At 43.3% G+C, this 12,735-nt stretch overlaps 1 protein-coding gene across 1 annotated transcript in view; it reads right to left on the bottom strand.

The window, feature by feature from the left end:
- Positions 1-4,623: 4,623 nt before the first annotated feature.
- DCTN3 (dynactin subunit 3) overlaps positions 4,624-12,735 on the bottom strand; it is a 42,175-nt gene continuing 34,063 nt past the window's right edge. The window contains exon 7 of the mRNA XM_069215101.1: positions 4,624-5,258. Coding sequence (XP_069071202.1) covers positions 5,169-5,258 — 90 coding nt within the window. The 3' untranslated portion in view covers positions 4,624-5,168. The remainder of the gene's footprint in view (positions 5,259-12,735) is intronic.

Below are 12,735 nucleotides of genomic sequence, written 5' to 3'. Positions count from 1 at the left end.
TTAGGCAGCTATAGATCCTTATACCCAGATGACATAGATTATTCATACTACTCAGTGGTGCAAGATTTGCACGTTCGATTAGACAGGATCCTGTGTGACCCGATGACCCACCTCCGTGTGACCGGGGCAGAATACTTGGGCAAGACACACTCTGAACCCACTATAGCTGGAGAGGGGTGCTGCCACACCGCTGGTCCCCTCCTGGCAACAGCAACCGGCTAGAAGACCAGGCATTACAAGACGCGTCAGACCAAACATTGACACATTACTTCACTGAGAACTGGGGCACATCTAATTCTAAACTTGAAGATCAGGAGGCTATGAAGGTAGTGCTGTGGAGTCACTTTATTTACACAGCTGTAGGAGTGGGGACGACAATACAGAGACCTGACGCAAGCCAAAGCATCTCCAAAACCTATGGAGGCAGCTGCTAGGAACGATCCTGCAGCGCAGGCAGATCGGAATACCGCACTGGCCAAACATACATGACTAGTGAAGCAAACGCGGTGCCTTGACCTCCGGTTGTACCAGGCCAAAATTCATGCTGACGGCGACAAAGCTGGTCTGCTGGCTGGTTACTGCGTAGCGCTGACTCCCCCACTCCCATTTTGAGGATCCGCATCTCCCCGAAAGTTTGCTTTGCAGAAATCCCAGAAACATGACGCATTTACATCACATTATTGCTCACTATACAATCCCCTGCAATTGCCCCGGCAGGAAAACATACGTGGGCTCTTAGAGGGGGTTGTTCTCCCTACATTAATGTCTGAAGAGAGAGAAGACCTTAATACCCACTTCATGATAGATTAAATTAAGGGAGCAATCCAAGGTGGAGCCAGCCACAAAACGCCGGGACTGGTTGGGCTCCCTATTGAATTTTATAAGGCATACGAACATCAACCTGCCCACAAAATTACTCAAACTGTATCAAACGGCAACGGGTGAGGCTGCTTACCCCAGAGCATGAGGGAGTCACTCCTGGTCTCTCTTCCAAAACCGGGTAACAACCTGGACGACCTTGCTTTCTACCACCTGCTGTCCACGTTGGGATCAGACTCCAAGATACTAAGCTAGATTTTAGCGGGTCACTTATATGGGCTAATTAGTACACCCGGGCCAAAACGGGTACATTACTGGAAGATCCACCACGCTGAACATCCGCAGAATGCACAGAGTGATAGAGTTGGCGCCACCCTGCTGGCCATTCGCCCCGTGCCTGGTTTTAGATCAAGAGAAGGCATTCGACACGCTAGAATGGAACTATATCTTCTCCACTGCAATGGTGTTTTGGTTAGTGGGGAGGCTACAGGCGCGGATACGGTTCATTTATGGGGACCTACTGGCGAGGGTCAAAATTGGCACGTGCATCTCCCATCCATTCCAGATCAAACGGGGGACTCAATAAGGATGCCAGCTGTCCCCTTTACTCTTCGCCCTTGCCATGGAGCATTTGGCGCAAAAGCTACTCCAGCTGGGGAGTGGATGGAGTATTCTGTTGTTTGGGGAAACACATGTAATGTCCCTGTATGCTGACAATGTCCTGATTTATATTCAAGACGTTCAGGAAGGCATTGCTTCCATAAAGGAGGCTTCTGCAGGATTTCCGTGTGGCATCAGAGCTGCAGGTACACTGGGCCAAATCCTGCATATTCCCTTTAAACCCGCATTGCCCCCTCACAGGACACTCTTATAGAAGGCAACCATTTGAGATGGGAGCCTCGAACATTTAGATACATGGGCATTAACATAGATCACAGCAGGCAGGATCTCCTAGCTGGTAATTTCACGAAGGCTGTAAAATCACTGAAGTCTCATATGGCCTTTTGGAGCACACTTTCACCCACAGTTCAGAGCAGAGTGCCACTTGCAAAAAATGGTGATACTCCCTCGCCTGTTCTATTTCTTTCAAAATCTATCAATCAGTAGAACCAGGTCCACCTTTCATGCTGTGCACTCTGCACTGGGGTCCTTCATTTGGAATAAGGGCTGCCGCTGAGTAGCGCTTTGAAAGTTACAACTTCCCATAACAAAAGTTGGCTTAGGCGCTGTTAACCTCGAGCATTACTACTTTGCTGCACAGTTGCAGTGGTTCACATATTGGTTGGCGGGTTGCTACACTGAGTTGACCCCTCTAGACTCGGTGATCGCACGAGCGAACCTGCAGAGTGCATTCCTGCCCAGAGCACGTCCACCGCCTAGGGGGAATAGTCTACTACAGATTGCATTTGGCAGTTTTCACCGTAGCCTGAAGTTAGTACCACAAATGCCACTTTACTCACTGGTTATCCCGCTGAGGTCGATACTCAGTTTCTACAGGATACTGGGAGAGATGGGAATGAATACATTGTCAGAGGCTGGAGTGGACACGCTGGGGGTGCTTTTTCACGAGGACTTGCTCCTAACATATGAGCAGCTTCGAGAAGAACACGGGCTCCCTGCAGGGCACTTCCTAGCGCATGCTCATTAGTGGAGGCGGTCTGACTCTGGGGCATTGTAGACACGGAGCGGGACCCACACCCACTTATCCACATATTATACACAATGGGCGAGGGGTGCAAACTGGTAACATGATTGCCCAGGCATTCGCACAAGCTGTGCAGGATCCACTTGTGACAACCCCCAGGGAATGGGAGGATGACCTGGGCAGGGAGATTACCATGAAGGATTGGGAGAAAATCACTGAGTACCCTAGGCGGAGGTCCCGCAATGCAAAGTTCCAATATATCCAACATAATATATTGCACAGAGCGCACCTCACACCTGCTTCTCTTTCCCGCATGTGTGGCTCCCCGTCTACATGCCAACAGGAGCTAATATTTAACATATGTTCTGGGACTGTCTGATTGTGGCGGAGTACCGGACGCAGATATTAATTGAAATAGAGCGGGTAAAGGGCCGTACAGCTCTGCGCACGATTGAGGAGGCACTGTTGGGCCTCTTCCACAGGCCACTAGTTGCAAAGGCTAGCAATAAGTTTATAGACCTGGCATTGCTCTTGGCTTGCAGGCTTATCGCGATCCACTGGAAATCACAGATATTGCCCAGCACGGCACACTGTCAGGCAGTGACACCTAAATGGGTTCGAGCGAAGGCAGTCGCTCCGAGGCACAAAGAAATAAGGGGTCTGCGGAAATATCCCATAACAACGGACTGGGAAGCATTACTCGGGGACTTACACTACCACCGGGGGGGGGGGTACCCAACATTCCGCAAGATGATCTATGAGACCCGCCTAATAACTCCCTCACCCTTTACCCCCCTCCCCCCAGCACTTTATGTTCTAGTCTGAGCACGCATCCTTTTAATCAACGTGACATCTCAGACGGAGTTAACATAATGCCCTCAACCTGAATCTAAGGTTCAGGCAATCCAGGCCAAATGTATATACACACCCAGGACATAATTAGTGTATCACAAGACTGTTTTATTTGTAGTTGCGTTATAAATTCATGTTAAAGCATGAACTGTTTGCTCCTGTAATGCCACTGGTGTTTCATGTGATATACGTACAATGATGTGTGAACGCTTCTGTACAAATTGTCACCAGTTTACTGTTTGAACTGAATTTTTGTCCCTCAATAAAAACGTTTTTTTTTTCTTCTTTTTTTTATAAATAAAAGGAAAAAGACTGTTGAACCATTTTTGGTGGCGGACAAGGCATGGCCCTCGCTAGGCAGTTCCTTTCCATAGGGTCGAGACCCATTTCAAGGTTGGTCCCTGGAGGGAGATTCCCCTGTAAGGGATGGTTCTTTTCTAGGCCACCCACCTCCACCTTGTGGACACTGAAGGCTCAAAGAGTGGTCTTTGTCATTAGTGTGAGTTTTCATTGTGGTCCTGGAGGTTTCAGTTTCTCCAGAGTCAGTCTCCAGCAAATTTAGAAATAGGACTCCTCTCCCTTTGTTCCTCGGATTTACTGGATGGTCCTCCGCGATCGTTGCTGAACCTGACGTTCTCTGTTGCTGCTCAAGGAGAGTACTCGGAGTCCTGGCACTGCATTTCTGAACAGTGCTCCCTCCCTCTGTCCTGTTGGTGCTGGGTAGTTTTCTTTGATTGAAAAACAATGCATGCCGGAGCAGGCAGTCTCATTGTGTGTAAGCAAATGTTACTCCTCCTTCAGACAAAAAGAACTTATCTAGATGGCAGAAGTCTTCACAGCACGTGATCTACAGCTTCACATGCTGGAAACCCACTCGGCTACATAAACATGTGTTATTCACATCGAGAGTTCGATAGTGGGGGCGAGTAGGAAATCATTTTATATCACGGACAGTAAGTGATGCTCATGACAGCCTCATAAAATTAGGTGTGTGAAAAAGAATTAATAGTATGGATATATCTGAAGGTAGGTAAGGTAAATAAAATCTGGCTAAAACTACAAATGCGTTTCCAAAATTATGTGAGAAAATGGAGAATTTATGTTAAAAAAACCTAGTGATCACCAGAATTTTTTCGAAACTTGAAGATGTATTTCTTGGAGGTTGTGATGTCACAGATAAGATTCTTCAATAATTAACACCGAATGTATTCACAAAAGTAAATATTTCTAAAAAAATAATTACCAGCCTCAGATTCTATTCATATGGCTTGTCTTAAATGCAATTTACAACAAACGAAATCTCTAAATTGATGGTTTTAAAATATTTTATTATGCTCCATTTCAATATCATACAATTGGATATTTTTTCTTTTTTTTTCGAGGCATATTGATTACTACAGAAATATGAATACGGTTTGTAACCATAAATAAATACACAATACATTTTAATGAGAAAAGAAACAAATTCTAATAACAGGAGCACATAGTTCCATGCCAAGTTTGCAAAAAAATGAATTGGAAATGTAATTTACTATTGTCCTGTGGCAAAACAATAGAGTAGATGGCATTGTTAACCCCTACTGCCATGCCAAAGAAACCTGAAATTTAAGATAACATCTTGTTAACAATTTTGTGGGTCACAAGTTGACCGAAAAGTGCAACCACATTGTAAAGATGACCATATTTTAAATACAATTTCAGCCAGTCTGAAACACAAATCTTTTCAGATTAGATACAGTAGCCGATATATCATCATGTGGGCAAACAACGTAGAAGGAGTGAAAGGCCAAGGTGTTTCCCTACGCCGCACCAGTCTCACTTGTTTTGGTAAATCCCTTCAGTACGGCCAAATTCAATCTAGAACACGTTTCACTTGATTGGCTGCCTCCATCTGAGTTAACATCTCATCCCACTGAACGAACTGTTTGGAAAGAAGTACAGTCTGAAAAGCAAGTTAAGGAAACATATGACATACATATAGTAACTAACCTTCGACTTTAATGTTTGTTTTAAAATCACCAGCAAAATCTAAAGTCAATGTTGAGATTCCCAGGGATGGTTGAATTGTTCTCAAAACTCAGCTAGAGCTAGGAAAAACAATGTATTGTATTAATCAAATAAGCGGAATGTGCTGTTCCTTTCCCACTATATCCCTTTAACCTCCTCGCAATGTTTACATTGTTGAAGGAAAGTATGGCAATATCAAAGTTTGCTACAGTTAAATACAATTTTGCAATCACAGCAGCACACCAATGTCAGTCACAGTGCAGAACCCAAACACTTATTTCAAAACACACACATCTACACATAATCTCTTTCCATTTTCTTCCAGACACTTGCACCTCCGCAAAGAAACACACTACATTTAATAAACGTCACGTTATATTATCTGAAATTGGGTTTTAGATCTTTGGGTGCCAGTGGTGGCGGTTTGGTATGAAAGGCGGCCAGCAGAACTCTATTCTTCATTCGCCACTTAAAGAGCCATGATTTTAACAACTTCTTAAATTTGACTTTGCATGAATGTAAAAGTAAGTTCCACAATATGGAAGCCTGAAAAGAAAACCTAGGTGTAACTTGCCGAGTCTGCCTAAGGATTGAGTTTTGAATATGAGGTTTCTTTCAGATTGCAAAAGACAAGCAGGAGATTTCTGAAATAAACAACTGTAATAAAGGGGAAGCCAAACTTACCTGCTCTTTCAGCAACAATCCATCAATCTATGCTCGAATCTTTTACATTGTCAACCAACGCACCTCTATCAGACTTGAGGAGATCTATTTTCAGCACTGCAAGTACTCATGATAAGTCATTCTGTGCTCATAGCAGTCTGTTGATAAATATGGTCAGTAGGCCCAGCAGACCATTCTAACAATTGACTCGCTTCACAAACCGCATGTTGTAGTACGTAAAGTAGTACTACAGGAGCACTACGTACTACAAAAGACAATTCATAAACCCAGGAGTGGAAATCTCCATCTTCTTCTCTCCTATATTTTCTATGGGGTGATCTTTGAAATGCAGGTTTTCTATTTAGTAGTAAAGACAAGAGGTATTAGAGGGAGTGGAACAGCTATTACTAAATGGGAGGGGGTTAGCAAGGGATAAGGAGGGGTTTAGAGAGGGGTAAGGAGGAGTTTAGGGAGGCATATTATCCAACTTCTGTTTTGATTTCAGTAATTTCCTTCTCATGTGTTACACACAGCTTCGAAAGTCTGATGGGCTATCCCCGCTCCCTTCGGTCAGTCATGCTTCCACTCATTTTTCTTTACTTGCACCGAAGCTTAAGAAAGCTCTGCTAATAGGATCCTTTTTCGTTATGTTGTAAAGTTTCATTTGCTGCCAGTCGCTGTTGCAGTATATAGTAATTGTAAATGGTTAGTACCCTTGCAGCATGGCTCCCCGTGTTAGGGCGCCATGCTGATTGCAGATGGGGAGCCATGCTGCATTGCAGATATATGGTCTATCCCCTTATCAGTGTTCTGTGTGATTCACACACTACTAATCTTTGTCAAACACTTCCAACTGGACTGAAATGCAAGCCGTAGTTGTCTGCCACAGTGGACAGGTGATTATTTAGACTTGCTTTGCATCTCCAGGGCTAGGATTACTGTACCATAGATTAGTGTCTATACCAGCAAAGCAAATTCCACAAGAAAATGAGGGCATCTCGCCAACAAATAAAGTTTAATGACACAAAAAAAAAAAACAGTAAATCTGCAACTAACCAGAAAAGAAGAAAATCAGAATTTTGGAATGGCTAAATTAAAGTCGAGATATCAACCCCTGTTAAATGCTCAACCCCAAAGATAGCTATACATAAACCAGTTCCATCAATCATTACCGAGCTGAAGCAGTTTTGTGAGGAGGAGTGGGCCAGAATGCCAGTCTCATCCATGCAAGGCGAGAGATGACCCCTAGCACAGGAAACAGTTTCTTGAAGTTATTGCTGCCTCATGCAAGGCTAATGAATATTGGCAAGATTTCGATTTTTTTCATTTATAATGAAAGTGAAATTTTTGTGTACTATTTGCCACATTACTATTAATTTCTCAGGCTAGCTGAGAGTCTCTGTCTTAACATGGATGCAGGCTTTAAAACAGTTTTTAATTAGTAGGACGTTCGCCTCATGGAAAACTACTGAAATGTGTGCTCTGAACTCCACTTACTAAGAGGCCAGCACAGTTCCGATTTTGAAGCACAATTGTTAAGGATAACATAAGCAGTGAGCCTCTGAGTTGGTGCGGGAGGGCCAGAAGTCAATCTATGAAAGATGGACATGCTGGAGACCTGTAGTTTCAGGGAACTTATTTCTTCCCCAGCTCTGAGCTTTTGTACATTAATATGCCGAATTCAGAATTACAAGCAGTACATTATCCACAATATAACCAAGATGAAGAGATAGATGGGAAAGGAGCCTCTACTCAATTGAAACAACTTGCGGAAAACCACATGTATGTATGACGTATCTGTATAGTGCACAACTACCCAAAAAAGGCAAGGAGCGTTGTAATGAGGTGTTCTTTAAAGAGGTGCGGTTTCCCCTTCTTCATAACTGGGGCAGCCAGTGCCGGGGAGGTACCACTGCTGACTCTGGTCATTTCACTCCAAAGAAGCAGAATCCTGTAAAACTAAATTGATTCTTCTATGTCGTACTGAATTAGTTTATTAAGCACACGTGGGGAGTCTGCCCAGTGGTGGATCGATAATCTGCTACGTAAAATAATCAGCTACAAATACATGAGGAAAAATATTCAGAAATGTAAAACTTACAGCACACACAGAGGACTCTGATAAATTCAGGGTAAGGCAAGCCAACAACTAAGGAAGACCGTTTAAGAGTCTTTCACAGAGACAAAGAGAATCTATTAAAAGCAGGAATTGGGCATAAAGGTATGTTTTTAAACAGCCAGAAAGAGTCAATTACAATTTTGACTATTGCAAATTTTCTTCCCATTTTTCAGGTGAAACTCTTGCAGATTGCTTGAGTCACATTCAATAATAATGCAGTCAAGGGTTGGGGGTGCCACGGAGGATTAGAACTTGTTTGCAGGAATTTGAGATGAAATGTTTGAAGCAATGTTGAACTTGCGTTTTCTCTCGGCTGAACTATTTTTTTTTTTATCCAGAGGAGCTTCCGATACTTCATGCCTTTTAAGTCTAGGGAAGTACACACATCTAAATTAGATTTCCTATATAAGAAATCAACAGCCTTTATATACATCCCTCGTGGCATTGCACTTTCAAATCCCATAATTCACTTCGACATAAACAAATGACCAGAGCAGTCCTCCTGAGGATCCCCTTTTAGCTGATCTTGTTGCGTGTGGTGTTACTTCTGCCCCACCATGGGAGCTGGTTTGTTGGTTTAAATGCTGAAAGAAGTTTTGGGCTTCTCAGTCTTCTAAGGCGTAAGTGTTGACTGATGAGTGGTTGCCTTATCTTCTTGATTCTGTTTTTTGTGATGTGGACTCAGAAGGGTTGGAAGTCAACTGATAGAATACTGTTACTGCAATAAACTGAAGTCTATAATTCTTGTGTTAAATACCCTCTAAAACATTTTTAGACCGGCAGCTCTGCTTTATTTTGCTCTACTCAAGTAATCAATTGATATAGGATGTGGTAGTTGGTCCAAACAATGTTCCATCTCCTAGTCTGTCCTCAATGGGTTTTCTTCTGGGTAAGGATCTAAATAACAAAGAGCATGTGGAATGGCCTAAGTCATTAACAATCTAGCAAAGGATTCACTCATCATTCATGGGACTGATACGGAGCTGACCACCTTCACTGATAAGCGACTGGCGTGGCACTTTCTGTAAGCTGGTATAGTTTGCAGGGAGGGACTGGAAATGAGCATGCACAGGAGTAAAGAACCACAATCTCTTAAGGTTCTCCTTTATTAAACCACTACAGCTTGTCCAACAGGGTTTTAATTCTTGGCTAACAGCGCTCAAATATGTTAGGAATGTTTGAGAAACCCAGGGAGGATCTTCATCATCTCCAATTATGCATCCCCATTCTCCACTTATCTACATTTCTGATTGTGCATCATTAATCATCTCCAGTGCAATGGATGTGCCTGGTCCTCCCGCCTGTTTTCCAGGACTTCCAGCATTTACGGCATGTGCTCCCCTCTAGCTGTGCACTAGGACTACTGAGTGGTTGCGGAGATTACAATTTTAGGGGACTGATCGCACGTCATAATTGTTGAAAGCATTAGTTTGTTGGGAAGAGTCTCACTGACTTTGCACTCTTGCCCTTGAGACTAGTGCCTGTACCAAGTAGAGCGGGGAAGGGGGTGAAATGAAAATATAAATTGTTTTCAAGGCACTCCTTGTTATGGTCCTTTTTTCACTCTTCAACTGTGTGTTCCTTGAGTCTTCCCTTAAAGAAATCTACCACCAGCGCTTATCATGCCCCTCAAACTGTGGTTTTAACTGGCCCTAGTGGGGAATGATGTGCTATACAAATGTAATTTTAGAGGTAGGCTGTTTGAGGAGGTGTCTAAATAGATGCATCTGTCCATCATCCTTTTGTGTTGTTAAAGTTGCCCTAAGTCGGAAGGGTATGCCCAGACGTGGGTCCCGTGCTCACTGTGCCACTGGATTCAAGCTAGCCTGGCTGATGAAGGGTGATACCCTGAAACTGGTCCCAGGATGCTTGTTTCCAGTCCAGGGAGGACATGGCCTGGCAGTTAAGGCTGGACTGTTCCCAGGAGGAACAGGGTCAAGACTGATTTACATATGGCTGGGTCCAAACTGGGGTGGCGTGGTGACCAAAAGAACAATGGATTAAACCCAGATATGTGACTGTGTTTGCATTGTTCAGCACTCCGTCCATCCTTTTGTGTTGCTAAATAGATGCAGAGGCAATTAATAAGTTACAAACAATGTACCATATCAGTTCATTGAAAAGGCAATGCCCCCTCTATCCCAGTTACCAGTACCTGTTGGCATAAAAGGAACAGTTGATGTTGCTGTCTTCTGCAAAAAGATTCAGATGTGGTTTATCTTGTTGGCAAAAAAACCTTGTTCACATGACATGGGAGCAGCTGCTACTTGTGGCTTTCTCCAATTGAACTCATCAGTGTGTCGGCCCCATCATTCTAGGCATCCGCTAGGTGTTCTGTTGCCAGGCCAATGCCCAGTTTCATGACAATTGTTCTTCATTTGAAAGAACAAGGGAACTTGCTAGTTGATGTCTGCCATGGACGGTAGACGACTACAGTGGTATCGCCCTGAACTTCCAGATTTTGACCGATATCAGTCTCCTAATGTGTTCACAGTCTGACTCGATGTTAGGTCTTGTAGAAGGCTCATACAACCATGCATGGAGCCATCTGTCCTAATAGTAAAGTCTACAGTTGACTAGTTCAAAACAGAAAATGAAGCCCTACTGCAAAGTTCTGCATCTGGTGTAACCAAGTCAGAGTCTGTTTTAACTGGAGTGCAACACTAACTTAGTCATGCCAGATGTCTGTAAGTTGAATAGAATATTTCTCCAGTTCTTACTCCACTAGTTTCATTTCAAGTGGTCATATCCAAGGGGCAGACACTACTCAACTGTAACAGGGTTATTGAAGCAGCCATCTACATGTAACTAAGGTTAGCGGTTTTGACTCTGCTCACTTATGTGGCAGTTTTCGCACCTATTTTGTTGGGAAAGCCACTGATTTTCTATTCAAATGATAAGTGTTAAAAGGAGAGACCCTTGTTTTTTTGCACCGTTTAGAATATGGAGTCAAGGATGTCAAAACCAGGCTCTCAGCAGATAAAGATGTTTGGGCATTTTACTTTTGGAACTGTCCTATTCCGTACGTTCATATATTTTGTTGGAAAGCGCAGAGGGAGCCCTCCTCATTGATTCAACCAGTGCAGGTAAGGCATTTATATAGGCGGGTTTTCTAAGAGAATATAGCAACATAACATGTTTAGCAGTCTCTCAGAGTTCCTGATGAGAAAATGCATCAGATCCTGTGCTGCTCTCATTTATAGTTGGGTTGCAGGCAATAGAGTGACTCTTCAGGAGATCGTTTTCAGCCCCAAAATGGTACCATATCGGAAAAGAGATTTCTTCTAGTTGGTTTGAGCCATCTTCTGGAAATGGTGTTTCTCCTAGCCCAAATCTTTAAAAGAAAATTAGATGTGAAACAGGAAAACAATAAACCACTTTGTGAAGAGAAAATCTTCAAAGAACTCTTTCACGCAAGAAGTTCAGCAGAAATCTGAACTGAAATTGTCTCTAGGGGAAATAGGGTTCAGAGCACACCCACCTCATTGGCTGAAATTTTGGTCACTTGCAAAGAGGTGAATGTGCTAATATATAAACTCTATTCTAAAACATTTAGGCTTGTGATTATTGTTTACTGAAATTTATGAAGTAATCAGTGACTACCAAACTGACGACAGGGAACGAGTCAAACATGCGAACTGATTAAAGACTAGTAACACACAAGTGAAGAAGAAAAGTCATACAAGCCACTGCCAAAATCAGTCACTGATTCAGTCCTCCAGCCAAGAACTATGCTGAGAAACACATCCATCAGTAATGTAAATCTCTACAACACTTCTGAAAAATAACCAACAATTCAATTCACTTCAATATACTGTACTTATAAAGCGCACAACTACCCGAAACTGGTCTTCACAGCGCTAGAGAGGGAACAGTGAGAGCAGAAAACAGAAACAATTTATGGAAAGAGGTGAGTTTTTAGCTGCTTTGTAAAGTTCAATAAGATGTTTTCCCTTCTGTGATTAAGGGGCAGGACCTGGGGGCAAGATAGGAGAATAAGCCCCCCCTCCTTTCTACCCCTGTATCTAGCTCTGATTAGTCTGGAGAAAAGAGCTTTAAACTGAACTCTGCTGCTGATGGGCAGCTAGTAAAGGGATTTTAGAGCTTCCCCAGCTGACTGTGAATGAGGGGTATCTAGCAGTGTCCGGGCTGCAGCATTCTGAATAATATGAAGTTTTCCTATCACCGCCCTCAGACTACCTAGATAAAGTGAACTGCCATAATCAAGGCGTGACAGGATCAGCCCCTGGATCATTATTATTCTTGATCCAGCCGGAAGCCACCTGAGAGCTTGTCTCTCAAGAGCCCTAAGCAACTACTAGCTACCTTGTTCACCTGTGAAGCCATGATTGTCTAAGGTGAAACCTAACCTCTTCACCTCTTTTTTTAGGCACTGAGCATTCCCCCAGCGACGTGAGCCAGCTAATCTGTTGCCAAAGGGATGAGTTGTTGCTTACCCAATTTAATTTAAGTCAGCTCCCTGCCATCCAATCAGACACCTTCACCAATCAGCTGATGAGTCTTGTTCAAGTGGTATTGATATCTGGAGAAAATCAAACAACCAGGTGTGTCTCAACAGCGTACGACACCATTGAAAACCCAAACAAGATTATGATTTCAGATGATGGGC

This window comes from Pleurodeles waltl, chromosome 1_1 (genome assembly GCF_031143425.1).
Source record: "Pleurodeles waltl isolate 20211129_DDA chromosome 1_1, aPleWal1.hap1.20221129, whole genome shotgun sequence".
NCBI classification, from domain to species: Eukaryota; Metazoa; Chordata; class Amphibia; order Caudata; family Salamandridae; genus Pleurodeles; species Pleurodeles waltl.
The sequence above is the reverse complement of the archived record's forward strand: the minus strand, read 5'-3'. Positions and strand labels throughout refer to the sequence as shown.